A 27,246-nucleotide genomic window follows, 5' to 3' on the forward strand; every position below is an offset into this window, starting at 1 on the left:
TTGCCAACTATTTCCTTATTTTGTTTATGTTTTAGGGGCTTTCGTTTCTTCTTTTCCAAGTTCATAGTATTTACCTATGTTGCATACTATAAAAGATTATACAATGATGTAAAAACTCATAAATATACTGTAAAATTCAAAGGCATTTACATAAATCATATAAAATAAAAAATGTATTTCTGAAATTTTATAAAAATAACATAACTCAAATCAAATTACTCAAATGTCATATTTGAAAAAACTCATATAGATTTCTAGAAAAATTTAATATGGGGGCTAAATATAATTTTTTATTTTTTTTAGTAGTATAATCTCTAATATTTATCTACTAATTCCCTCTTGAATATACCACTTAACTTAAGGCTTGATGAGTTTGTTCTCAAGTCCAAAAAGTTGGAATCGCTTTGACTTGTCTGGAGGAAGCCTTCAACTTTTAGCTTATCGAAGGTTTTCGGCTTGTAGCTTGTTGGAGGTATTCGGCCTACAGCTTGTTGAAAGTCTTCGGCCTGTAGTTTGTGAAACATTTCGACTTGTAGCTCAGTGAAGGTCTTCCTTTGTCTTCAGCTTGTAGCTTGTCGAAGATATTTGGCTTGTAGCATGCTGAAGGTCTTGGCTCGTTGATATTTTTTTTTTTGGATAATTGGCATCTTAATTTGTTGGTCTTATTTTGGATGATCGACCTCTAGTTTATTGATTTTCTAGATGATGATTAGTCTCCTAGCTTGTTGATCTTCTTGACCGGCGATTTGACTTTGTTAATTTAATCTTTAGAGTTATATTCAATTTGTGAATCTTAATCACTTGTTGGATTATGATGATCTCGCTATTCATAGGTGTTGATGGCAAGTTTTGGTAGAGGGCCACATGGTGTCTGGACGAGCAGTTCGACCTTGAATCTACGGACCTGCAACCAAAGAACTCGACGTTAGTGCGGTGTCCCGCCTAATCAACTCCGACGCCCAAGTTATTAATTGAAATAGAAATAGGAATAAGACACCGGAGGTATTAGTGACAGGGTTTTTCACTTACCCAATGAGGATGATCGTCCTTCCTTTTATAGCCTCGGACGGCCGACCAGGAAGGACGACGGTTGGGGCAGGGACGTTGCAGGCTGTACGGTTGGACAGAAGGGGGCGCGTCTCGACAGCAGTAGGGTAGTCCCACTACCTACGCCTTCTGAGCATGTTGCCCAAGGCTGCGGAATGCGCCTGTTGCACCGACAACATACGCCCCCAAATGTGGCCGCGTACGGGACATAACCATTTACAGTCCTATGTCCCCCCAGACAGACGCGTTCTCTACTCGGCGACATCCTCTTTGAGAATGTGGTTCTTAGTGGATCCACGTTTGAGGAGGGACGAACGCGTGTCCTGTTCAAATGCTACCCATAACAATAGATTTGGTCACATTGATGCCATAGTGAAATTTGATTGGATGAATATATGTTATTAAATAGACGTGATACAATTATATATTTGATTGGTCCAATTGAATTGCCCAAAATATAGAACATATGACATTATTCAATTAGTGAATTCTTTTCATTCCTTTTAATTTAATTTAAAGACACTTGTCAAATTCTAATTATACTCCATTTAATGATATATAATTTTCCATATTAATTTGTGATTGACCAAAAAGATGGGATTTGAATCCCGGAGCGGAAGCGATGAACGTCATTCATCAAAGAGAAACAAAATCAAATGTGCAAAAATGAAATACAGGGGAAAACTTACGTTTGAAGAACTGTTCTTCAACGATTTCCCAAACACCAGCAATAGACCTTTCATGCTATCCTCTGGGTATCGAGAGCACGCTTGTGAAAACGATCGAGTTGGAACACAAGGGAGTATTGAGAGAGATTTTTGCTTGAGAGAGATGCAGGGGGAGCTCTTATTCATCTGGGTTGATTTTGCAGAATTATTCTGCAGAACTCAAAAGTATTACGTGGGCTAACTCCCCAGTCATAATTGCCCCAAGGTCCTACAACTAAGTAGGGGAGTGTTAATATTAATATTAAAATTAAAATTAAAATTATAATACTATAATATATATATATATATAATTAATTCTTCCAAAAACTTGATCTTCGTTTTACCTGTTATGAGCTAGCAAGGGACCTAATGGACCTACAGATCAGAAGCTCCAACAATACGAGATTAATAGGTCAAACTCATTGACCGAGTTAATCAACATTCGTTAACTACGGGTCACTCCACTAAAGATCCGCAGCTACACTCTTCTCACTGAAGAATGTTTTCGTGTCCATAATGGCAAGTTAATCATTCACGAGTGCTCGTAATTCAAGTTGGGTCAAATTACCGTTTTATCTCTGAGTTACATCGTACTCCTTAAATACCACTGTTCCTCTAATGATCAACCCGATTATGGTCCAACTAATAATTGGAAGTCATTCTCGGGCCAGTGAGAGGGTGGGGCCCCTTGTTCAAGTCCCAGAGTCAACATTTAAGAGAACACTCATCTACTCCCTAAAGTCGGGGGGAGTGAATTCCATCTTGTGAAGTTATGTTCCCAGATCCCCACAAGGTCTCGTTCCCAAAATGGTAGGAATATTGAGTCGGCGACTCGGATCACTCTCACCCATACAGATCAAAGGACGAGCCCTCATGGGCAGGAGTCCATAACTCACTCAAGATTGAGAATGAGTTGCCTGGTCATTCTAAGAAATAGCAATCTGTTAGATAACGGTGTTACATATAAAGATTGGTTATTTCGCGGTCCGGTCTTATACAAACTCATTGTATATAAGATACCCCCACTCGCATGTCTCCACACGAACGACCTGAATCGAGTCGTCTGTAACATTTAAAATTGGGTCGTATCTATTGTGTTGCCAGGATAAGTACCCAGTATTATTCATATATTATAGACCATTTAGGTTATTCACGGGACATTATCCACTTGTATATCATGAGTATATCAAATATATACACAGTATATCATGAGTATATCAAATATATACCAAATATATATACTGTCCCGATTACATGATAATAACCTTGGATGTTTAGTTTATTGGATTTTGGACAATGCAATGCTATGAATTCAATATCAATTGATTGAATAAAACTTTATTGAATATATATTTGTTTTTACATAAATACAAATCACGAGTTTAGGGCAACACACCCAACACAAAATGTATATTCAATAATCACATTTATGCTATATTTGAAAAAAAAATTCCATACACGCACACATTAAATTTATGTTTACTTTAAGTTTCATATACGTAATATTATTTAAAAAGTTAATCAATACTTTCTATAAGAGAATTATTAATGAACAAATATTTTTTTTTTTTGCTTTGTCTCTAACAAGCTCAGGGTGGCAAGGAATAAATAAATTTAGAGCCAATCAAACAAATAAATTCTCTTTGAAATATTATACGTAATATTTTAATAAGCTAAAAAACGCATTTATTTATTCAGTAACGTAGTGAATGCGATAACTAAGGAAAGAAAAAAAAACGTTGTGAATGAGACACGTGAATGGGTGACGTGATGTGGAAAACGTGAGGCGAAAACTCGGCGTCCGTTTGATGGTGATCGAACGGCGGAGATTAATTGGGCTACAATGGAACGCGCTGCAGGGGATTGGGCATGGTTGGTTGGTGATTGCGATGATTTTTGGCGTTGGTTCACACACACACATGCGGGCGCACACGCCTCACTCCACAGATAGTTGAAAGAAACGAGAACACACACACACACAGAGCATCGGATTTTGATGACAAATCCGATCTTGACCAACTTCTTCTTCTTCCACATCCAATTCAATTCATTCCATCTGGTAATTTATTTCTTGAGATTTCCATTTTTTTTTACATGTCTGGATGGGATGAGATGATCCCAGCGATCTCTGCGTTTTTGTTCTTAGCTTTTGTGATTTTGTTCAACTTTTGCGAATTCGTTCAATCTGTTGAGAATCGGGGGTTTTCTTAGGGTCCTTTGGTTGTTTTCTGAAATTAACTGCAAAGCTGGTAGCAGAATCGAGTTTATGCTCCCGGAGGTGGAGGTGGAGGTGGAGATGGAAATTTCCTGTTTTCTTACTTATTTTTTCCATGTTTTTGCTCTTGCCCTTTTTTCTGTGAAGTAATGTCATTTTATTCCCTATAATCATGGATCAGTACAAAATTTGTTTCGAACTGTGGGTTTAAGCCCTTCTCAATTCATGGTGCGGGAAGTTTTCAGTTCTGAATGTGCGTGGTTGCCTTTTTTTTTTTTTTTTTTTTTTTTTTTACATTCATGTATTTCCATCTTCTGTTGTGAAATTACTGCTGGTGTATCTCTATGGTCATGAGTTCCCCCTATCCCATTCCCTTCACTGGGTCTTGTGATGAACAATTGAGCATTATATCCTCTTGGATTAGATATTTTGGCAGAATTCGGGTAAGAGTGCATATATCTACAATGAACTATGGATGTGTAAAAGCAACAATACGTTTCCCCCAATGTTTATGGTCGACAGAATCAGCTGTTTATCCTTTATGAGTGATATTACTGTTTCGTGTACTTATAAGTTATGAAGGATACTTCTATTCCGATAGGGACGAAACAGAGGAGAAAGGAGGGGGTAGTTGCTCATAATTTGTCTTAGATTAAAAAGACTATACAAATTTGTGTCCTTAGTTTCTAAATTTGAAATATTACACACATAAAAAGTTAGAATGTAAACTTTTGTCCCTCAAAAATTTTGGTTCCTCCCCTACGCCCTAAGAAGTAAGGAGACCCTATTTTGTATATTGTATCAATGTTGAACATGTTTTGGGCATGTTAAAAGATTGAAGAAAAAGAAGTAGAAATAAAAATGTTCATAAAAACAGAACAAAAAGGAAGAAATAATGCTCCAGAGGAGCCCACACTTTAGAGAGAAAGGCCTTGGTTGTCTTGTGGCCAACAACAAAGACATATAAGAGAGTAGGAGAAGAGTGAGAATAAAGAATAGGAGAGGAGAGCAACAGAGTTCGCTTGGTTATGGCCAACCATAAGGTAATGGGATGGGGAGGACTTTACTGACAAGAAGGAAATGCGAGATGATAGGAAAAGAGTGCCGTATTGCATCCTTGCTAGAGGGAAGAAAGAGGTGAAGGACACTGTTTTGGTTGTGCACAAGAACGATGTGGGTGGGTGCGGCTATTTGTTCAGCTTTTGCACATCAATGAGATGAGTGTTGTTCCCGAGTTTTCTTTTTTCTTTTTCTTTTTTCCTTTCCTTAAATATCATTAACTTCCAAATATATCTTTTTTCGTCATAGGTATGGAAATGTGTTTGAAGTTTTTCTTTTTGATAAGAAACAATTTAATTGATGATATGAAATTACAAAAATAGGAAAACCTCCCTTGAAGGGAGTTACAAAAAAATTCTCTAACTGGACATGATAGAAGAAAAGCTATGGTAATGGAATAGGGGGGGGAATACTTAGACCAAATAACCACAAAAACGGCTATAGCGGTCAAAGGAGCATTCCACATCGTTGTGTTCTTGCCAAGTGATCCATAAGAAAGCTCGCACAAAATTCATCCAAAGGAGCTTCTTTTCCTTTTTAAGTTGGTGATATCCGAGAGCATTAGTGAGGAGAGAGAAAGCATCATTTGATAGAGGCTTAGATAATTCAAAGCTAGAAAGAAGATAGGATTTCATTCTCATATTCACGTCTTAATTTTTTGAAAATTTCACAATATCATGCCCATATCTATGCTTCCTATTATGTATCCATTTTGAATAGTTTTAGTTTTTCAAAATTCTTCAAACATCTTTGAGGTTGAAAAACCTCTCCTCTCTCTCTCCTCCAGCCCCCATCCAGTTGACTTCATTCATTTTCATGGATAGCGTGGTCATGTGCTTGTGTTCTTTTCTTTGGTGGAAACTGCTTGTTCTTGTGTTTATCTTAATATATTTCTTGTCAGTTTGCTTTCATGATTCTTTCCTTCCATTTATGATTCCTTCCAGATGTGATGATATGGAAATCCTATGGTAGTAGTTGTCTTGCATAATCCAGAAGATTTCTATTTCTGTACACTGAATTGGTCAAAACCTTCTTGATGGGAGCTAAATTGAGCCTAAACATTTTTGGGGCGAGAGTTGGCAGTCCCGATGACTTTGTTCCTGTCGAAACTTGCAAAAAGCAAAAATTGATGCCGAACTATTGGGAGGAAAACCATAGACTGATTTCCAGCCTTCCTGATGAGATATCTATCCAGATTCTAGCTAGAGTTCCCAGGATACACTACTTGAGTCTTAAGTTGGTCTCTCGAGCATGGAAACATGCCATTATAAGCAATCAGCTCTTCCATCTCCGACAGGAACTCGGGACAGCTGAGGAATGGTTGTATGTATTGACAAAGGTTAAGGATGGGAAACTTCTGTGGTATGCTTTGGATCCGCAGGCTCAACGATGGCAGAAGTTGCCCCCGATGCCTACTGTTTCTCTAGAAGATGAATCTAAGAAGGGGTTAACCGGGCAACGGATATGGAATATGGCTGGCTCTAGTATGAGAATTGCAGATGCTATAATGGCTTGGCTTGGTAGGAAGGATGCATTAGATCAAATGCCATTTTGTGGTTGTGCTGTTGGTGCAATTGATGGGTGTCTGTACGTGTTAGGTGGATTCTCTAGTGCTTCCGCGATGCGATGTGTTTGGCGATATGATCCTGTTGCAAATTCATGGAATGAAGCACACCCTATGTCAATTGGTAGAGCATATTGTAAAACTACTGTTTTAAACAACAAGCTTTATGTCGTTGGAGGGGTCACAAGGGGTAACGGTGGTTTGACACCGCTACAATCTGCTGAAGTATACGATCCACATACAGGCATCTGGTCCGAAATGCCAAGCATGCCCTTTGCTAAAGCTCAGGTATTGCCTACTGCATTTCTGGCCGATCTACTCAAGCCAATTGCAACAGGACTAACGTCATACCAGGGCAAGTTATTTGTGCCTCAGAGTCTATATTGCTGGCCATTTTTTGTCGACGTCGGAGGAGAAGTTTATGACCCGGATGTGAATGCCTGGGTCGAAATGCCCGTGGGCATGGGTGAGGGGTGGCCCGCAAGGCAAGCTGGAACAAAATTAAGCGTCACGGTCAACGGGGAACTGTATGCATTGGATCCTTCTAGCTCTCTTGACAATGCCAAGGTCAAGGTCTATGATTCCCAATCTGATGCCTGGAAAGTTGTGGCAGAAGACATTCCCATCCATGACTTCTCTGATTCAGAATCTCCTTATTTACTCGCTGGGCTGACCCATAAACTTCATGTCGTCACCAAAGATGCAAATAACAACATAACTGTCATGCAGGCTGGTGTGAGAAATCATCATCTAGCTTCCTTCCACTCGGCATCATCATCGTCATCACCATCTTCGCACGATATCTGCTTTGAATTGCATGAATCTGAAGAGGAATCCGAAAATTTTACGAGGGTGATTGCCACTAGAACCGTCGGGTCGGCCGAACTGGTAAGTTGCCAGACCCTTGTTATATAGCCGTATATAGTTTCAGTATAATTATCCATACTCAAGAAGGTGGTTGAAAATCTCAATTTTTTCCCTCTCTTCTTAGCAAAAGAATGTTTTATGCGGCTGATATGCAAAGTTTTATTGTGCAAAGTAATGTGTAGCCCGATCAATGGTTTAAACGATTGAAACTTCATTTGAAGTGGATATATATATATATATATATGTCATATTTTTGCTATTTGAGAGATTATCGTCTTCCTTAATTCTAATGTCATGAGCTAAGATTTTGAGTATATGTTGCTGCAACGAAATCTTGCACTCTGAAAGTTTAGTTAAGTGTTGTAATTCTCAACCTCTATTAATTTACACACTAATTTTAACTAGAAATAATGAAAAAAAAATTCAAAACTTATTAATTTAATAAAAATCTAGGCACTGATTAATGTACAAAATTAAATATTAAATAATAGAAAATTATCCATATTTGTAAAAATGTCCACCTCTTTTCGTAATAGGGTTTGATAATTCCAAACTTTTATTATTTTAATTTTACTCTTATGACATCTAATATAATATATATATATGATGTAATTCTAATGGACAACTTCTCATGTATTTCTAAAGTTCGTATGATGTAATTCTGATGTACGTAGAAGACGTTAAATATTAGTTTGCGAAATGATAAAAATTGTCCAAGAGTCATTCTTTGAACATTTGTATTTGAGTTGGTGAAAGTAATGTTACTATGTTATTTGGTGCTCCTAATTTTGAGCAATATTGTACCTTCAAACTAGAATACCATATTTTTAATATATATTATGAATATAATATAAAAACATATAATAAGTATATCAATAAGGGAGATTCATATCAAAGGTATATTAGAGGTTCTTATAAGCACACATATTAGAGGTGTATCAGAACGCGCATACCATAAGGTTTATCCAAGGTAAATTAGTACATACATATAACAAACATGTTAAAAACTCATATCAAAGGTATATCATAAATCAAAGATACATGAGAGGTAAATCAGAAATTAGAGATACATTAGAAATTATAGATACATTGGCGATACATCAAGGTATATTAGAAATCAGAGATAAAAACGAGGTATATCAAAATTATATCAAGAGTATCTTAGAAATTAGAGATATGTCAACGGTACATCAAAAGTGTATCAGAAATAAGAGGTACATCAAATATATGTTACAAGTGTATTACAAATGAGAGATACATTAGAGGTTAAATCCTATGTATATTAGAAAAATATCAAAAGTCATAGGTACATCATAGGTATATTAGAGGTCTATTAGAAATCAGACATACATTAGAAATATATCATAAATCAGGAATACATATGAGGTATATTAGAAATCATAGATATATTAGATGTATATTAGAATTATATAAAGATTAAGAGGTACGTCACAGGTATACTAGAAATGAAAGATACATTAGATGTAAATTAGAGGTATATTAGAGATTTGAGCTTTAATGGTATATTTATCATTTTATTATTTCGACTTTTTTTTTTCAAAAATTTTGTTATGTTACAAAACTAAAATGTTGGTACTAAATCTCCCGTTTTCTTTAATTTTCTTTTGCCATAATTGCAAGTGCCCTTAAATAATTATGTCAAAACTTACACATTTCAAGAATAAACTAGTTGTTTCGTTTTTATCTAAATCTTATCAATTTTGTACTAAATGTATGTTTTATAATCTATTGGACACACAAGAGAATACTCCGTTCGATAATTTTTTAAATAGAAACTTTTCAAATGTAAAAATTGCAATACTTTTAAAGTTTAAGATGATGACTACAACACTTATTCAAATTTATGGTACAACTTGATGAAATTAAAAATTCACGATAGAATTGATAAACTTTCCAAGTTTATGATAAAAATTGATATTTTTCATGAAATTAAAAATTCAATAATCTTTTAGACACTTTTATATATATATATTTTTAAGTACAAACACAAAAAGTATAACAAAAGGAAAATAGCGTGTTTGGTGACAACATCATTAACTCATGGTGGGTGGTTTCCTAACCATATTTGTGATTGTCTGTTTCTTCGAGCGTGTACAGGTGCATGGAGTGAAGAGAAAGTCGACAACGAGACCTCGCCTTTGATGGTCTTTGAGTTCATTGAAAAAAAAATTGGAGTTAATTTACCACCTATTCATCACAAACAAGAAAGCTCCAAAGATCAAAGATAATAGACCTTATCTTACTAGGAGACACTTTTATAGTTAAGAGACTTATTAGATACCGTATTAAAAATTTAGATACTTGCTAAATATTTTTTTTTTTAAATTCAAGAATCTATTAGACATAACTTGAACAGACTTATATCTTTAATCAAAGATATATCTCTACATTTAACAAAGTAGACAAAATCAAAGATATATCTCTACATTTAGTCGAGTAGACAAAATAAGCAGTTCAACGCTAAAAGAATCTACTTCTTCCTTTAGATGAGATGTTAAAAGCCTCACATTTTTCTACTAAAAAAGAGGTTAAATTACAAATTTAGTCTTTAAACTTTTAAGTTTATATTTAATAGGAACTTTCAATTTTGTGTCTAACAATAGATCTTTTAACGTATTCGATTTTTTTTTTATAAATATATTAACTCCTCTATTCAACATAAAACTATATTCGGTATCCAATAGGACATCAACTTTTAATTTTATATATTATAAATTTGTGAATTTTAAGAATATCGATGATGTCAATGACTCATTAGATATAAAATTAAAATATTCAAAAACTTAGAAACTTAAATATTTGTTTGACGCTATTTAATATTTATAGTTCAAAAGCGCGTTAAATATAAAATTGAAAGGTGACTAGGGGACCCATGAGCTAAAAATACGAAAGTTTAAGAATAATATTGTAATTAAAAAAAAAAAATGGAAGTAGCCGTTGAAAAGGGGAAAACAACACTGCGAGACGAAATCCATTGTACAGAGTTGTTTCAGCTGGTGTTGTTTCTTCAACCTCGCGGCTCTTCATTCTCTCCCAGTTGACTCTCAATCCTCCTTCCATTTCTCAGTCAAACGATCTGTATTTTTCTATTTCTTGATTTCGTCAGACTATTGACGGAGAAGAAGATTGATTATTAAGGCAAAATATCGTGGAAATGGATTCCATCACTACCTCCACCACTCGATCATACACAACGCCGGAGATACGATTCGATTATCCCTAGGGTTTTTCAATTTTTCCTACCAAGGAAGGCTTACCATCTTCGTCGTAGTCGGGACTCAACATCTTATTATGAACTCGACCGGTAGAGATAGAAGAAACAATGAAATGGAGAGAGCAACGTGGTTGTTCTCAGCATTTTTGCCTTCTCTGCTCTTAATTTTGGCCATGGGCGTCGTTTCACGGGTCTCTGCTAACAATGAAGGTTTGTGATTTCGCGACCTTTGCCTTTTTCTCACCATTCCATTTATTTTATCAGCAGTAACACGCACTTACAGAAACCGTAGTTGTGAAATCCGCTGGACGTTTGGATGAATTTTCATTACTATTACTGCCTGCAGATTTTTTTCGGATTAATTTCCCCAACAAAGGGTTCTTCGTCAAACTTTTGCTTCAATAATAACAGTAAAAATATATGCAATTGACATATATCAATGTCAATGTTCACAGTTTCCTTGTGTGTCCTAAACAGGTGATGCCCTGAATACCTTCAAGATGAGTTTGGTCGATCCCAACGATGTCCTGCAAAGTTGGGATCCCATCCTTATGACTCCTTGCACATGGTTTCATGTTACATGTAATGAAAAAGAAAGTGTTATACGAATGTAAGTTTGGTCTTCCTACATGAATTGTTTCTCTAATTAGTCACGATTCACAAGAAATTATAAGCAAAGTGTTTCATGTGACTATCTTGAACAGTGATCTTGGGGATGCGAATCTCTCTGGAAAACTGGTTCCACAGCTTGATCAACTCACAAGCTTGCAGTACTTGTACGTCACTCTGATTTAAGACGAAGTCTATGCCTTTTCTCATTGCATTTTACATATATAGCATTCAGAAGGTTGTCAGCTGTTCTTCCCCCTTCTCGTTTCAGTCTTTGTACTGCATAACTACTTTTTAGTTAGTAATTCTCATCATCATGTTAGTTGGTATTATTGCATGGTTATATTGTTACTCATGTATTTTAGGAGATAATAAAAGATCAGGAATAGTAATCAAATACTATATATACTGTTTTTTTGTTAATTGTGTAAGGTTGATTAATATCTCATCATCATGTATGTTCATTGAGAAACAAAAATACTTAGAAGAAGATTCTAAAATGGTTGGAAACTTGCATAAGAATTAAGAGTATGGTTAATTGCAGAAGAATAGAGTGAGAATTTGATTGATGAGACTTGTGGCTATTCACTCAATTAATATGCATGATTTTGAGGAAGAAATTGCTATTATTAGGTTGACGCAACTTCAAATTTGAGCAATGCCATCTTCACGACATTCCTCCCATCAAATTGACAAGACCCAATAGACCAAAATAAGTTGCTTGGATTTGAGATTTTTATGTGCAAGAAATTTGTAAAAAAATGTCAATATCCCATGGGACCAAAATAAGTAACTTGAATTTGAGGATTTTTATGTGCAAGAAAGTAGTAAAAAAGTGTCAATATCCCATGGGCAGTTTATTGAAGAAGCTTATTTTCAAAATCTTGAAATTTCAAAGAACTTGTTTAGTTGGATTGGTTTGAGGATGACTACTTAGCTATTTTGATTGTTATTTCAAAGGAGAAGTTTCTCAAACAAGGATGAAAACCATGGAAGAATTTTTTCTTGGTTTTGTTGGTTATTTTTATGAAGGAGAAGGTCAGGCTTAGCCAAAAACCACAGAGGAAGTCGAATTGTGGTTGTATCAAAGAGTTGTATGACTTCTTGCATTTCCAGATTTTTCTAAAACATTTATTCTCGAGACCAACGCTTCTGGTTAGGATTGGGTTTATGCAAGAAAAAAGACCTGTGGTGTATTTCAGTTGGGTAATTTCTTCTAAAGCTAGGGTGAAATTGATGTATGAGAAAGAATTCATGGCAATTGTGATGGCTCTTAAAAGTTCAAACATGGATTAGGGAGAGAATTTATTATTTGTACCGATCAGCAAAGTCTAAAATATTTGTTGGAACAACGACTTATCAGCGTGGAACACCAAAAATGGCTTACCAAATTATTGGGATATGACTTCGAAATTCAGTAAACCGGGAATTGAAAATAGAACTGCCGATGCTCATTTGAAATTTACTTCCAATTTGACTCTTGCAGCTATGTTCATTATTGGTGATGAGTATGTTCATCAAGCAAGAAGGGGATAAAAACCCATTTGAGTCAAATATTAAGCTGCAAATTCAAGATGGCAAAGGGAGCACCCCAAACTTTACTGTTGTATCACATCTATGGAGTTCTAAAAACAGGTTGGTCGTTCAAAAAAATTCAGCTCTTCTTCCTGCTTTACTTAAACGAGTATAACTGACATATTGGAGTGTTAAAAACTTGTAAATGAATTTCAAGAGATATGTATTGGGCGGGTTTATTCAAATTCATCAACGATTTTGTTGATAAATGTGATTTGTGCGCCAGCACAGTAAATATTTTGACTATGTCTCCGGCAGGTCTTCTTCAACCATTACCTATACTGGAGTTGTATTGGGATGATATTTGCATGGATTTCATCAAAGGTCTTCCACATTCAGATGGGAAAGATACAGTGTTGGTGGTCGTTGACCACTTGACAAAATATGCTCATTTTCTATTGCTTCACCATCCTTTTACAGCCGCAACTGTTGGAACTCTATTCATAAAGGAAGTGGTCTGATTACATGGATTTCCTAATTCCATTATTTCTGATCGAGACAAAGTCTTTTTAAGCAACTTTTGGAATGCGTTATTTAAATTTGAAGGGACTTCTTTATGGAAAAAGCACTGGTCATCACCCTCATGGCCATGCTTTGATAAGGTATGCTGCATTTTTTTTTTTTTGGGATAAGAAACATAACTATATATTCAAAAACCAAACAGCCAAAAGAAACAGCCTAAAGGCGGGTAGAAAACCCTCCCCAAAGAGCTATACAATCATCGCTTTCCAATCTTGTATAATCGCATGTAGCTGTATATTCACACAAAAAGAATCCACTAAGGACTTTTTATCTTAAAAAAGTCTACTATTTCGCTATTCTAGAGGAGCCAAATCAAGGCTCTCGCCGCACAATTCCATAGAACAAAACCTTTTCCTTTAAGGTTACCACCCCCAAACCTTCTGGAATAAACTCATCAATCTTCTTAGGGGGCAAAGGTTATAATCCAAAAGAGAAGCAATATGGAACCACGCTTCATAAGCTACTGGGCAGTGAAGAAAAAGATGATCCACCGTTTGTACCTTCTGTAAACACATACTACATACTAAGGGAGAAAGAGTCCAATGGAGGAGCTTTTTCTGGAGCTTTTCTGGCGTGTTAATTCCTCTGTAGAACAAAGACCATATGAAAACCTTTACCTTTTTGGGACCATAAAATTCCAAATCTGTGTGTAGAGGACTTCAGTCTTGGTGAAGGGGTCGTGAGAGCCAAGAAGACCGATTTGGCTGAAAAGATTCCGTTTCTGTCGACCTTCTGGTATGCTGCATCTTCATCACCCATTTCTCAAGTGGATCGAATTTTACGAGATAGGGATGCCACCCTCAACAAATTATGAAAAGTCAATCTGATAAACACTGTCATGATGTACATTTTTAATGTGGGAGACATGGTTTTTCTTAAACTACAAAAATATCGCCAACTCTCTATTGCAAGACAAAGAACTGCTCACCCACATACTATGGTGCCTATGCTGTAGAGACTAACTGGATTTGCTGCCAAGCTCGTCTATTCTTCCTGTTTTTCATGTTTCACGATTAGAACTTGCTAAAGGTACTGCTTTTCAACCAGGTCCTATTCCCCCTAATTTTGATGCTAATACTGCTGATAATACTTCCAGAATTTTCCTAACAAGCGGTGCTTGGACTCCAACCAGCTGCTGGTAATACTTAAAGGGGAATCAGAGGTCCTTATTCAGTGAGAAAACCAATCAGTGGACGAGCCCTTCAACATTATTAAATTGCAGTTTCCTGCATTTGACCTTGAGGTCAAGGTAATGCTTTGGGTGGGGAGTATAAATAGACAAATCAATCCTCCTACTCAATTTACTTAAAGAGGGGGCATGCGTGACCAATAGGGAAGTTAGAAGGGAGTTGAGAACATAAGTATGTAGTGGATTGAGAGTTATGGTAACTACTTGTATTTAAAGAAGAGTAGTTGGAAAAAAGAGTCAACTATCATCTTTGTATTGTGCAGAGAGAACAGACCTTTTGAACGTTTGTACAAATGTAATTCTCTTTTGTCTATGCTAAATAAAGAAATACTCTTCCAATTGTCTACCAAGTTTTTGATAGGTTCTTGAACTCTTAATTTTTTGTCCAATAGGTCTCTACTTTAGCTTTGTGGTATAATGTTTACACCACCGAATACTTGAAGCTCCTTGAAATTAACTCTCTATGTAATCCTTAATTAATCTAGGTTGTGTACACCAGTGTTTTTGAGGCGCAAGGTGCACCGCAAGGCGACGAGTCCTTTGATCGCCTTGAGGCGATACAAAAGCGACGCCCGATTGAAGCGAGGCGCACCTTAATAAATAAGTAAAATTTATATATATAGTGCATAAATTACCTTAAAAAAATCAATACCAAAATAGTAAATGTCAACCAGATGCATAAAACAACCACATTCTATAAGTTTAGTTCCAAATAAAGACAAGCAACATTAAAAATTCTAGAGTCTGAAATAGAACAAAAAGTAAATATAAGTAATTAAAGCTCATCATTCTCATCTAAATCTAAATTCTCTTCATCTTGGACGTCCTCACAATCTTCCTTTTCCAATTCTTCTTCTTCGGCGTCATCATCATCATCACTAACCACCACTTGCACTGATTTTCGAACTCTTGAAGTTGTAGGAGCGGGAGTAGTAGGTGACTTTCCTTTAGATCTTGCATATGTTCTAGTTTGCCTTATGGGCTCTCTAACACCACTGGCCTCAGCTAAATCTCCCTATGTGAGGTCATCATCATCAAAGACCAACTCATTTTCTTCTTGACCGTCTTCTTCTTCGAGTGTTCCGATCAACCATTCATTACTTTCATCAATATGATCCAAAGTAATTGGATCAAGTTGGTCTTGTAGAGTGTAGCTCTTTAAGTGCTTGGTTATATTTTATATCAACCAAGTCATTAAGACGCTTTTGATCTAACCTGTTCCTCTTCTTGGAATGAATCTACAGAATTATTAACGAATGTAGAGTCAAAAGTAAATTTTTCAATCTTCAACTAACAAGGGAAAAACCAAATTATTCTCACTTACGTGTTCAAAAACATTCCAATTGTGCTCACAGCCAGAAGCGCTGCACATTAGACTAAGGACTCTCATGGCTAGCTTTCGTAAAATCGGAGCATTAACACCATAAAGAGACCACCATGCAGCTGTGCACATATTAAACAAATGATTTAGAATTTTAGTAGTTCAAACTTAAATATGTTTATTAAAAATTTAAAACTAAAAGTAATAAATAATGTCATTACCTGGTGTTTTAACACCCCTCGTCCTTATTGCTACATTACTCGAAAACATGCCTTTTGCTTTATTGTACAATTCTAATTCGATTGAACATTGAACTTGATCATCGATAGATGGTATTAATCGTTCTATAACTTTGATCAGACCATCTATGACCTCAGGATCTTGCATAATTCTCTCTTTGTTGTCATAGAAAAGAGATGGATTCAAATAATATCCAGCTGCATGTAAAGGCCGATAAAGTTGGCAATCCCACCTTTGATCAACAATCTCCCAAATCGGTCCATACTTCGCCTCATTTCCATTAAAACCACTCTTAATAGCCTCCTTTGCCCTATCCATAGCTTCGTAAATATAACCCATAGCCGGTTTATCACCATCTACTAGCCTCAACACACGAACTAAAGGGCCCGATGCTTTCAAAGTATACACAACTGAATTCCAAAAAGATGGCATCATAATGGTTTCAGCTGCTCTCTTCCCTTTTGGATCCTTCGCCCATTTAGAGGTGGTCCATTTCTCAGAAATAAACATCTTCCTCAATTGGCTTTATTTCTGTGAATACTGGCTAGGGTTAAAAATGAAGTTGCGAAGCGAGTCACTGCTGGTCTTACCAATTTATGTTGGTTAGTGAATTCTCTCATCATGTTTAGCTCGTACAAGTGGTTGTAAATAAAACCACTAAGTGCCATAGCCTTCCTAAGACACCTTTTCACCTGCTCAATCTTTCCAATATTCTCCAAAATTAAATCTAGACAATGAGCAGTGCATGGTGTCCAATATAGATGAGGTCGCTTGGCTTCTAAAAGTTTTCCGGCTAGGACATAGTTTGAGGCATTATCCGTCACAACTTGGACAACATTTTCTTCTCCAATCTTCTCCACCATGCCATCTAAGAGTTGAAAAATCTTTTCTTCAGTTTTGATGCATGAAGATGCATCAGTGGATTCCATAAATAACGTTCCAACAGATGAATGAACTAAAAAGTTGATTAGTGTCCTATCCCTCCTATCGTCCACCCATCTGACATCAGCGAACAACCATTTCTCTTCCATTCTACCTCATGATCGCCCATCAGATTTTTTGTGTACTGTACTTCTTTTTTCAAGTACGTTACTCGAGCTTCATGATAAGAAGGAGGTATCAAACCAGGGCCAAATTGCCCCACAGCTTCTAGCATCACTTCAAAACTTCTCAAGCGAATAGTATTTAGAGGAATACCTTCTTGATATATCCAACGCATGATGAATTGCACTGTAGCATCTCTCCCCTCTTTATCATATTTTTTAGTAATAGTTGATTGCTTCAACCTCTTCAATCGATTTTTATCATCAACAACTTTTCCAGGATGTTGATAAACAAATTTATCTATTGGCCCCTTTGGTCGCGGTGGTTTTAACACTGATGGACTACAAGAGTTACTACTTCCTCCTCCACTTCCACTTCCACTTCCTCTCCCTCTCCCTCTCCCACCTATACTACTCACATTATCACCTGTGTTTATTCTTGTTCGCTTGTTCATTGGGGTTGATGTTGATCCACTACCACTACCACCAACTACTTCCATCTCATCTTCATCATCTTCTTCAATCAAAGTTAAATCTTCATACGTTGGGAGGGCATTACTCTCTTCCCTTCTTACTTTTGTTCTTGTTTGATAATCCTTCAATTCTTCTCTCACATTAGTTGGGCATTTCAAACATGCCTTTACATTTCGATTTCCCCCAACCAAATTGTTTGTTGTTCGGCAAACTCCACCTTTGGTAATTTTTCCACAAAACATGCATTTGCACGTGTTTGTATCTTTCGGATCATCCAATATGATGTATTGCCAACTGGGATGCTTGCGTTTGTTTCCACCTTCTTCCATCCTAATATAATTCAAATTTGGAAGATAAAAAAAAATGTAAAGGAAAGACTAAAGAGTCACTGTGAAGTGTGAAGAAAGCCAAAGATTTAGAAAACTTTTGTGTGAAATAAAAGAGAGGAAACGAAAAGAAGTAAATGAGATATAAGAAATAAATAAAAAAAAACCTACAAGTCGGACTATCGGAGTGGGCGACTGCAATGGAGGCGGCGGCGGCGGCTGCGACGGTAGCCGATGGCGAGGCCGGTTGACGACAGTGGTGACGACGATGGTCGGAGACATGGAAGCGGACGACGACCGGCGGAGATTGATGTTTTTGAAGGTGAATCGTGAATGTCGAGAGGGAGGGGAGGCAGAGAGTGTCATGCGTAAGGGAGGGTTTTTAAAAAAGAAAACCCTTTAAAAAGAAACCAAAAAAAAAGGACAGATCGCCCCCTTGAAGGTGGCGATTGCCTTGCCTCAGGCGACATGCGCACCAAGGCACCCAAAGGCGAGCGCCCGATTGAAGGCGCTCGCCTGGGCACCTTGCGAGGCGCGCCTGGGCGAAAACGCCTCGCCTCTCGCCTGAGGCGAGCGCCCGGGTGCGCCTCGAAAACACTGGTGTACACGTAAACATTAAACCAATATACTTAACAATAGGACCTATTAGATACACAATTAAGAGTTTAGGTTCCTATTCGAAACTTTTTATAGTACATGAACCAATAGCACAACCTTAAAAAAATTTAGGGACCTTTTGGAAACTTATGAAGTACAAGGACTTAATAGATGTACCCCTAAAAGTCTAGGACCAAACTTGTAATTTAACTATTTTTTTTTTCCTTTTAGAACAAAGTCGATTGAACATAATAAAATATACAGTAATGATAATGATGTTAGGAGGATATCTTATGTTTTTTATATGCATAATGTGGTTTGAACACTTGAAATCATGCATTGATCTCTTTGCCAGGGAACTTTACAACAATAACATCAGTGGATCAATTCCAGAACGATTTGGAAATTTGAAAAACCTGGAGAGCTTGGATCTTTATTCTAACAGTTTAAGCGGTCCCATACCTGACTCTCTGGGCAAGCTTACAAAACTAAGTGCTTTGTATGAATACTGTCCTCACTATTCGATTTGTTAGTTGGGTAAATTTTATTTAGTATTTCCTTTTCATCTTATTACTTCTCTTTTGCCATTTGTTATATCAATTTTCTGCTGAAATTTCATGAGAAATGAATATGTTTACTAATAGGTTGATTGCACGATTTTTCTCAAAAAAACTTATTGAGAGATGAGAGATCATCAGAATTATTGAAACATCTTCTATGCCTGATCTGTTGATCGTCTCTATAGCATATCTTTCATTATTTTTCCTAAAATGCATTTATAAAATAGTTAGCGTAGTTTAAAAAAATTCTCATGTTGAGACTGAAGAAAGAGGAGAGGTTTGCAATATGGTCCATGGGCTTATTGTACTTGAAGACCACCCGGACTTAAGTTTGCTTCCAGAGTTCTTCTTTACTATTAAAAAGTCTTCACAAATTTCAGAAGTGGGCCTTGATTTTATCCTTGAATTTGCCTGTACTGAAGCTCCTTGGCCCTTAGGGAGAATGGCATTGTTCCATTTGACCTGGTAACAACTTTCGTCATGAACTTCTCACAAGAAATCTCAAAGAAACTTCTGAGTTTTGTTAGAGATAAACTTTAAAGCATTATGTCTATTTAGTTATTGAACTTTGAGTTGGATGTCTACTTCATCCCAAACTTTAAAAAGTTTCTATTACATTCCTAAACTTTGACTCAGCTGATAGATTGCAGATGTGACACTCATTTCATGAAATTTGGATTGGATTATGTGATCTAAAAGCTACTTGGGGATCTGGTTGAGTATCTTCTCAACCAATCTCCCTAATCTAATCCGTCAATTACCATAGCTAACAATAGACACCTTCTAGACCTATTTCTAAAAACTCAAGGATTTCAATTGTAAAATTTTAGAACGTAGGACCAAATAGACACAAAAATAAAAATTCAGGAATTAAAAATTTAAAAGTGTAGTTGTCCTAAGAAATATCCTTAAATCTATTCTAACCAGATTACTTGCCTTTCATTTCCAATCTATCCAGTTGACTACTAGATCACTGTCACCTCATCTAAATTTCAATAAATACATTGTGATGTCTACATTCCATTAATTAATCTTGAGCCCTTGACAATAAGAACTAAAAGTAAACCTAATTTTAAGTGAAGGGACATAATTAGAACTTTTTAAAATTTGGGGATCTAGTATGCTTAAAGTATGTGGATGAAATTGGTAGATGATAGTTGACAATCTTTTCAAAGTCACCTTTTACCATTTGATGTTGGATGACTTCTTGTTCAGTTCTGGTACATTTGATCTTATCAGTTTGTTTCTAATTCAAGAAAAACTTCATTCATTATTCTTTCTCTGAATGACCATTGCAGAAAGAACATGGAATCATTTTCTATTTAATGTACATGAAAATTTCACATCACTATGACCTAGCACTTTTTAGAATTTGAGTCTACAAGAATATGTTTCTAATGGTTTAATAGCAGCGACTGCATAAACATTAATTCTCGACTATCATCATGCTTTTGTTGGAATCCTCTACTCCCCCCGGAAACAACTTTGATTTATGTCATTGTTGGTGGTGATAAATGGGCGTCTGAACAACAATAGTTTGTTGGGAACCATTTCAATATCTTTGACCAGCTTTATTACATTTTATCTCTTCCGTAAATTGTTTCTAGTTCAAGAAAAACTTCATTCTTTGTTCTTTCTCCGAATGACCATTGCAGAAAGAAGAGGGAATCATTTTCTATTTAATATTTATGACAGTTTCATTTTATGTTTCTTGACATCACAATGACTAGAACTTTTTAGAATTTGAGTCTACAAGATTATGTTTCTAATGGTTTGATGGTGGCAATTGCATAAACACTGATTCTCGACTATCATCATGCTTTTGTTGGAATCCTCTTATTCTCCCGAAAAACAGCTTTTATTTTTGTCTTTGTTCATGGTGATAAATAGGCGTCTGAACAACAACAGTTTGTCGGGAGCCATTCCAATGTCTTTAACCAATGTTCCACTAAAAATCCTGTAAGTCTTGTATATAATTTACCTATTGATAATGAGATCCTTCCTCTTTACATTTTCTTCTTGTCATCGTAGTTATTTTACATGTTCTCTAGATGACAGAACCATTCACCCTGTTTTGTTTCAGGGATCTTTCAAATAACCATCTATCAGGAGACATTCCTGTCAATGGTTCGTTTGCTATTTTTACACCAATCAGGTTAATTAATATTTTCGACGTGTTTTAGTATAAATTGGTCATGGTATGATGTAACTATAAGTTTAAGAAAGGTCTTGCTGATAGCTTTTCAATTTTTACAGTTTTGCTAATAATCCTCTTCATATTCCTCTATCTATTCCATCTCCCCCAATTACTGAAGCACCACAAACAACTTCAGGTATGTTGGTTAGTATGTTGTACAATAGGTATGTAATTCATCATTTTACCTTTTTGTAATTTATGAAACCTATAATTTTTTGTTATTTTATTTTATCGAACTCATCAGTTGTATAACCCTATATTCTCTTACCTTTAAGCACATAGTCGAATAAAGAAAAAACAAGGAAAGTAGTTATAATATATTGTTATTTTTATCAAACTCATAATTTGTATAACCCTATATTCTTACCTTCAAGCACATAGTCGATCTAACACTTAAAAGTTTTTTGAAAAAAATAATGATTCAACAGCCAGAAGAGTAAAAAGGAAAGAAAGATCTAGTGTCCCTACTGTACAAGGAAGAAGAAAAAAGAAACTAATTGTGATAGCGTGGTAAAGGAAATAAAGTACACAACCACTAATTAGGACATTCCCTTCAAGCTAGGTTTTTATATATTTATCTAACTTTGCTTGCATTTAAGGTCTTCAAATTTAGCCCTTGGTAAGGATGTCTAGAATTGTTCGAGATGAAAAAACCACTCCTCAACTCAAAAGCTTAAGTTGAAAGCAAAGACCGACAAATGGAAAATCATAATAAATGGGGAGGAAACGACAATGCAGGGGTTCGAAGATAGGACTTTCCGCTCTAATATCATGTTAAGGAGGAATAAATCACCACTCAACTCAAAAGCTTAAGCTGATGAGTTAGGTAAATTTAGTTCATATATTGGATATCTAACAAGAATTTGCATGTTGGTGGAGTAAAGATGATTTTCCCTTTGACTTTTTCTTGGATGAAATTTCGATTGATTTGAATGTGTTTTGTTCGATCATGTTGCATGGACTCTTTACTATGCTTATGGGTACTCGGATTGCGAGTAAACATCTTTATGGGACTCTCAATTGGCAGATTTATTTTCATGAGGATTCTGTTAAGCCAATTTTTCAGATCCCATCAGCCATTGCTCTATATTATGCTTCTGCTCTGCATCTCGAGACAATGGGTTGATTCTTTCTCCTCCATGTGGTTAGATTGTACCAAACATAAGTGTAACAACCTAGTAGATCTTCAATAAAGAGTACCACTTTCCCAGTCTGCATCTTTGTTCTTCGTTAGGACTATTCATGTATTGACTGACTACACTGCAAATCCGATGTTTGGTCAGTGTGAGAAATGTAAATGATCTTTTCTACAAGCCTTTGATATCTTCCTTTATCAATAGGAGTTCCTGCGACTTGCAGAGTTAAAATTTAAGTTTGTATTTATGTGGGTTTGCACTCCTACATTACATGTTCCTTTTAAGAGATCTGGGACGTATTTCCTTTGGCAAATACTTATGATTTGCAGATCAGGTATAAGCTGATTTACCCTAGTTATATCCAATTTATTTGATAGCTTTGGTAAATTAATCAAACCAGGCTCAGGGTGGTTTCTGGAGCAAGTCCATATAAAGACTTTTGAAGTTTGCATACCTTCCCAAAATTCTTTTGTGATTTGAGTTCGGACTTCTGCAGGAACTTAAATGTTCACTTCTTCATCCAATTCTCTGTTGAGAAACTCATTTTCAACATCAAATTGTAATTAATTCCAGTCCAATTTGACAGCAAGAGACGAGAAAACGTATAGTGGAGTTTGCCACATGTGAGAGAGCTTTTTGGTAGTCCCTATCGTAAGGCTGTGTTAAAACTTTTTGCAACAACTCGAGCTTTGGATTTATATATGATTCTATTTGCATTGTACTTAACATTGAATATTCACTTGTATCCCATGTGTTTCTTTACTTTTGTACTTATTCTTCCACTCATGTTTTCCATCGAGGATATTTTACGGTTGGTTGGTATCTATATGTTTCCATTACACGTGTAGTAAAATCTCGAAAACCTGTAGAAAAATGGCTATAGGAAAGAGTAAAAAATGGTATGAGTAGTGCACCTGCCCCTTGTTTGAATGCAAACCATCATTTTTTTACCTGAGAAGAGAGCCTATAGGTTAGCAACTGAACATGGGAGAGGTTGCTCCAGCTTTAAGCATGGAAGGTCTAAAATGTGGCAATGTTGTGAAGGTGTTAAATGGGGACAGATTCTACAAAATAAGGTGGGAGGGAAGGCTACCTTGATGGATGCTTCATGATGATTGATGTAAAAATAAAAAACTTTAAAGAGCCCATCAGCTCTAGGTGTATGCTTAACCCATTTTTACGTGAGAAAATTCTCATTGTTTGTGGGTACCCTGAGGCCATGAGAATTTTGCTTGAAACCAAGGTTGGACCATTCTTGGTGCTTTGACTCCCAAGGTTGATCTGTGGGATCAAGATTATACAGCAAGACCACTTTGGTGGGAACTCTTACTGCTCTTTGGCTTGCATCATAACATAGTCTTTTGTGATTTTATATCTTACTGGGATATCCATATATGATTGTGACACGTTAGCTATTCCCTTGATTCCCATGTATACCAAAAGTCCAAGGCTAATTAAACTTCTCACCCCGTAGTTTTTGTTGATACACATATTTTTAATTGTTATTATTATTATTTTTAAAATGGAGTTTGCTTCTTTCAAGGGACTCGGATAGATCATGACTCTTTGTTGCTGTAGGTGATGGTGCCAATGGAGTCATTGCTGGAATAGTTGCTGCTGCTGCTGCTTTGCTGATTATTGTGCTTGCTATTGCATTTACTCTTTTGCGACGGAAAAAGTCACAAGATCATTTTCTTGATGTACCGGGTTGGTCAATTAGAAGAAATGTTAACTTTTATTTGTATGAATATAGTTTTACTTGTTCCTGTGTAACGCTTTTATTTTATTACATCAACTTGTATGCAGCTGAAGAAGATCCAGAACTTAACCTGGGGCAGCTCAAAAAATATTCCCTACGCGAGCTGCAAGTTGCCACTGATTATTTTAGCCCCAAGAACCTTTTGGGCAAAGGTGGATTTGGAAAGGTTTATAAAGGTCGTTTGGCTGATGGTTCTCTTGTGGCTGTAAAACGGCTGAAGGAGGAGCGTGCTGAGGGTGGGGAGTTCCAATTTCAGACTGAAATAGAGATGATCAGCATGGCTGTCCATTGTAATCTACTTCGTCTAAATGGGTTTTGCATGTCACCAACTGAACGATTGCTTGTATATCCCTTTATGGCTAATGGAAGCCTGGCATCATGTTTAAGAGGTACTCTTCTTTGACTTAATCTTTGTTATTCCTCCTGAAAGGGGGTCGTTTTTTAAAATCTACTTTTATTTTGTGTTTCTTATTTATTAGGTAATTATGTTGTAGTTGGACAAAATGTAGAACTGAGGCACTGGGGACCTCCGTTCCTTTATATGTTATCATTTTTACAAAGCTAAAATATCCGACTCAACATTAGTTCTTGAAACCAAAATCAGTGGTTTTTGCTCTGCCTTCATTTCATACGACCAATTTATCTTCTACTAACCTATTTTAAATATTCTAGAGCGTAAGCAATGCCAGCCACCACTCAACTGGGCAATACGTAAACGAGTTGCTTTGGGAGCTGCAAGGGGACTTGAATATTTACATATTCATTGTGATCCTAAAATTATTCACCGTGATGTGAAAGCTGCAAATATATTATTAGATGAGGAATTTGAGGCTGTTGTTGGAGATTTTGGATTGGCTAAAGTCATGAACTACAAGGATACTCATGTCACAACTGCTGTTCGTGGAACAATTGGGCATATAGCACCAGAGTACCTCTCGTCTGGAAGGTCTTCTGAGAAAACTGACGTTTTTGGTTATGGAGTAATGCTTCTTGAACTTGTTACTGGACAGAAAGCCTTTGATCTTGCTCGGCTAGCAAAAGATGACGACGTCATGCTGCTTGATTGGGTATGTATTGACTGCTCGCTACTCTAAATTCAGCATTTAATGATAATGTTGAGATATACATAAATAAATTAAATTTACCTAACCCATCAGCTTAAGCTCTTGGATTGAGGGGTGATTTATTCATCCATAATATGGTGTCAGAGCGTGACAGAGCGTGAGATCCTGTGTTCGAACCCCTGCATTGTTGTTTCCTCCCCATTTATGATGATTTCAATTTTCACTTGTTGGGCTGTGTTGAGATATCCATAAATAAATTAAATTTACCCAACCCATCAACTTAAGCTTTTGGGTTGAGCGGTGGTTTATTCATCCTTAGTAGATAATATTCACTATTGTCTCATGTTATCCATTAGGGTGCATATAAAAGTGCATGAAAATGAATTCGTTTAATTTTTAGTCATCCATCCTTTGTAGCTGTATCTTTTTTTTCTAAGTACGACAAGTGGGGTGGGGGATTCGAAGTTATGACCTTTTGGTTAGAGATAGATGTCAATTACCGCTGAGCTAAGTTCGTGTTGGTGTTCATTATTTGTAGCTGTAATAAACATATACATTTCTCTAAGGTGGCTAACATGTCAACTAGGTAAAAGGACTTCTGAATGATAAGAAACTGGAAATGTTGGTTGATTCCGATCTCGAGGGCAATTACGTAGAGGAAGAAGTGGAGCAGCTAATTCAAGTCGCGCTACTTTGCACACAGAGCTCCCCTGTGGAGCGACCTAACATGTCGGAGGTAATAAAAATGCTGGAAGGCGATGGTTTGGCTGAAAGATGGGAGGAGTGGCAAAAAGAAGAGAGCTCACGCCAAAGCTTCAACAATATGGTCCATTCCTACCACCACACTACAACTCCTCAGGTTATTGATTCCTTCTCCCAAATTCCTCCTGATGTGTTGTCTGGTCCAAGATAATTGCTTTCTGAAATTTATTGTGCATTTAGGTTGTTTTGTTTTTTTGTTTCTTAGGAGTTGAAAATGAAGTAGTTTCTCCGATGGTTTTTTTTTTTTTTTAATAATTGGGAGTGAGAGTCGGAGCTTTGCTTTCCTACATTCAGGGGACCGTCCCAAGAGATTCTGGTTGTGATTATGCATAAAGAGATATGAAACACTAAATTTGGGCCATAGAAGCATATGCATGGATAATATTTGATAATATTAAGAGTTAACATTAGAAGAACGAAACAATAGTGTCTTCAATAATCGAGGTCATCACTTTTTCTTCTCATGAGAGGGACTTAAAAAAAATTAATTTGTTTTGTTGTCACTTCTTGAAGAGAATATCCTTTTAAAAACGTGTTTTTATTTTTACGTTTCTTTTTCCGTAAGAAACATGAACCTAGTTTGACTGGTCAAGTATTAGTGTTTTCTTACTCCTTAAGTATGATCTTTAATGTAACATTATAAATATATAATTTAATCATTCGATACAAAATATTTATAATTTATTCCCTCTTAATGTTGTATATCTATTTATAGTACTTTTTTTTCCCTAATGTTATCTTTTAGTCCTCATGTTGGCAGCGGATATTTGTTACGAGTTTAGGATGACTTTGGAAAGTGTTGGGAGCGTTTTAGCTAAATTTCGTAGGGTTTAGTTAGCTAATTAGAAGCAATTTTGAATATTCTTTTGAACACAAATAAAGGACTTTAAAGTGACGAAGTTGTCCCAAACTCACATTTTTAAGTGAGTGAGCACTCTTTTTCTCTCATAAATTTGGAGCCATAAGAGCATGAAAGAGGGGATTTTTTCAAACCACTCGTGGGAATTTTTATGGCTACGAGTGGACAAAAAGTCTTCTCTAAGGTCTCATTTACAGACATTTTATGAACTTTTGGAATTCTTCACATTAGATTCTATTAAAAGTAAAAAACCAAAAAAAAGTAAATAAATAAATAATTTTCAACTTAAACTGAGCCAGTTATATCGATTTTTACCATA

The 27,246-nt window shown here is 36.1% G+C and overlaps 2 protein-coding genes and 1 pseudogene across 5 annotated transcripts; 2 read left to right on the plus strand and 1 right to left on the minus strand.

Moving 5' to 3' along the window:
* The first annotated feature begins 3,654 nt into the window (after nt 1-3,654).
* LOC111021670 (Galactose oxidase/kelch repeat superfamily protein) lies at nt 3,655-7,718 on the plus strand. Of its 2 annotated transcripts, XM_088123164.1 has the most exons (3): nt 3,673-3,813; nt 3,966-4,044; nt 5,973-7,718. In XM_088123164.1, the coding sequence occupies exon 3, from the start codon at nt 6,065-6,067 to the stop codon at nt 7,505-7,507; it is 1,443 nt and encodes a 480-aa protein (XP_087979290.1). In that variant the 5' UTR covers nt 3,673-3,813; nt 3,966-4,044; nt 5,973-6,064; the 3' UTR covers nt 7,508-7,718. The 2 variants fall into 2 exon arrangements, with proteins under 2 accessions (XP_022154388.1, XP_087979290.1); XM_022298696.2 differs by lacking the exon at nt 3,966-4,044 and having other exon boundaries at nt 3,655-3,813.
* A 2,698-nt stretch (nt 7,719-10,416) lies between these two features.
* LOC111021671 (BRASSINOSTEROID INSENSITIVE 1-associated receptor kinase 1) lies at nt 10,417-26,713 on the plus strand. 3 transcript variants are annotated; one of them, XM_022298698.2, is made up of 12 exons: nt 11,228-11,304; nt 11,399-11,541; nt 12,790-12,938; nt 13,137-13,480; nt 18,946-19,089; nt 21,041-21,109; nt 21,234-21,305; nt 21,407-21,483; nt 24,062-24,190; nt 24,290-24,631; nt 24,915-25,309; nt 25,893-26,713. In XM_022298698.2, the coding sequence occupies exons 4-12, from the start codon at nt 13,404-13,406 to the stop codon at nt 26,217-26,219; spliced, it is 1,632 nt and encodes a 543-aa protein (XP_022154390.1). In that variant the 5' UTR covers nt 11,228-11,304; nt 11,399-11,541; nt 12,790-12,938; nt 13,137-13,403; the 3' UTR covers nt 26,220-26,713. The 3 variants fall into 3 exon arrangements, with proteins under 3 accessions (XP_022154389.1, XP_022154390.1, XP_022154391.1); XM_022298699.2 differs by having other exon boundaries at nt 11,236-11,304; nt 11,399-11,470; XM_022298697.2 differs by lacking the exons at nt 12,790-12,938; nt 13,137-13,480 and adding an exon at nt 10,417-10,904 and having other exon boundaries at nt 11,172-11,304; nt 11,399-11,470; nt 25,893-26,710.
* LOC148211721 (uncharacterized) lies at nt 14,574-18,908 on the minus strand (annotated as a pseudogene).
* Nucleotides 26,714-27,246: the final 533 nt, after the last annotated feature.

Source organism: Momordica charantia, assembly GCF_013281855.1.
Source record: "Momordica charantia cultivar OHB3-1 chromosome 4 unlocalized genomic scaffold, Mcharantia_2.0 BLBB01000004.1, whole genome shotgun sequence".
Taxonomy (NCBI): domain Eukaryota; kingdom Viridiplantae; phylum Streptophyta; class Magnoliopsida; order Cucurbitales; family Cucurbitaceae; genus Momordica; species Momordica charantia.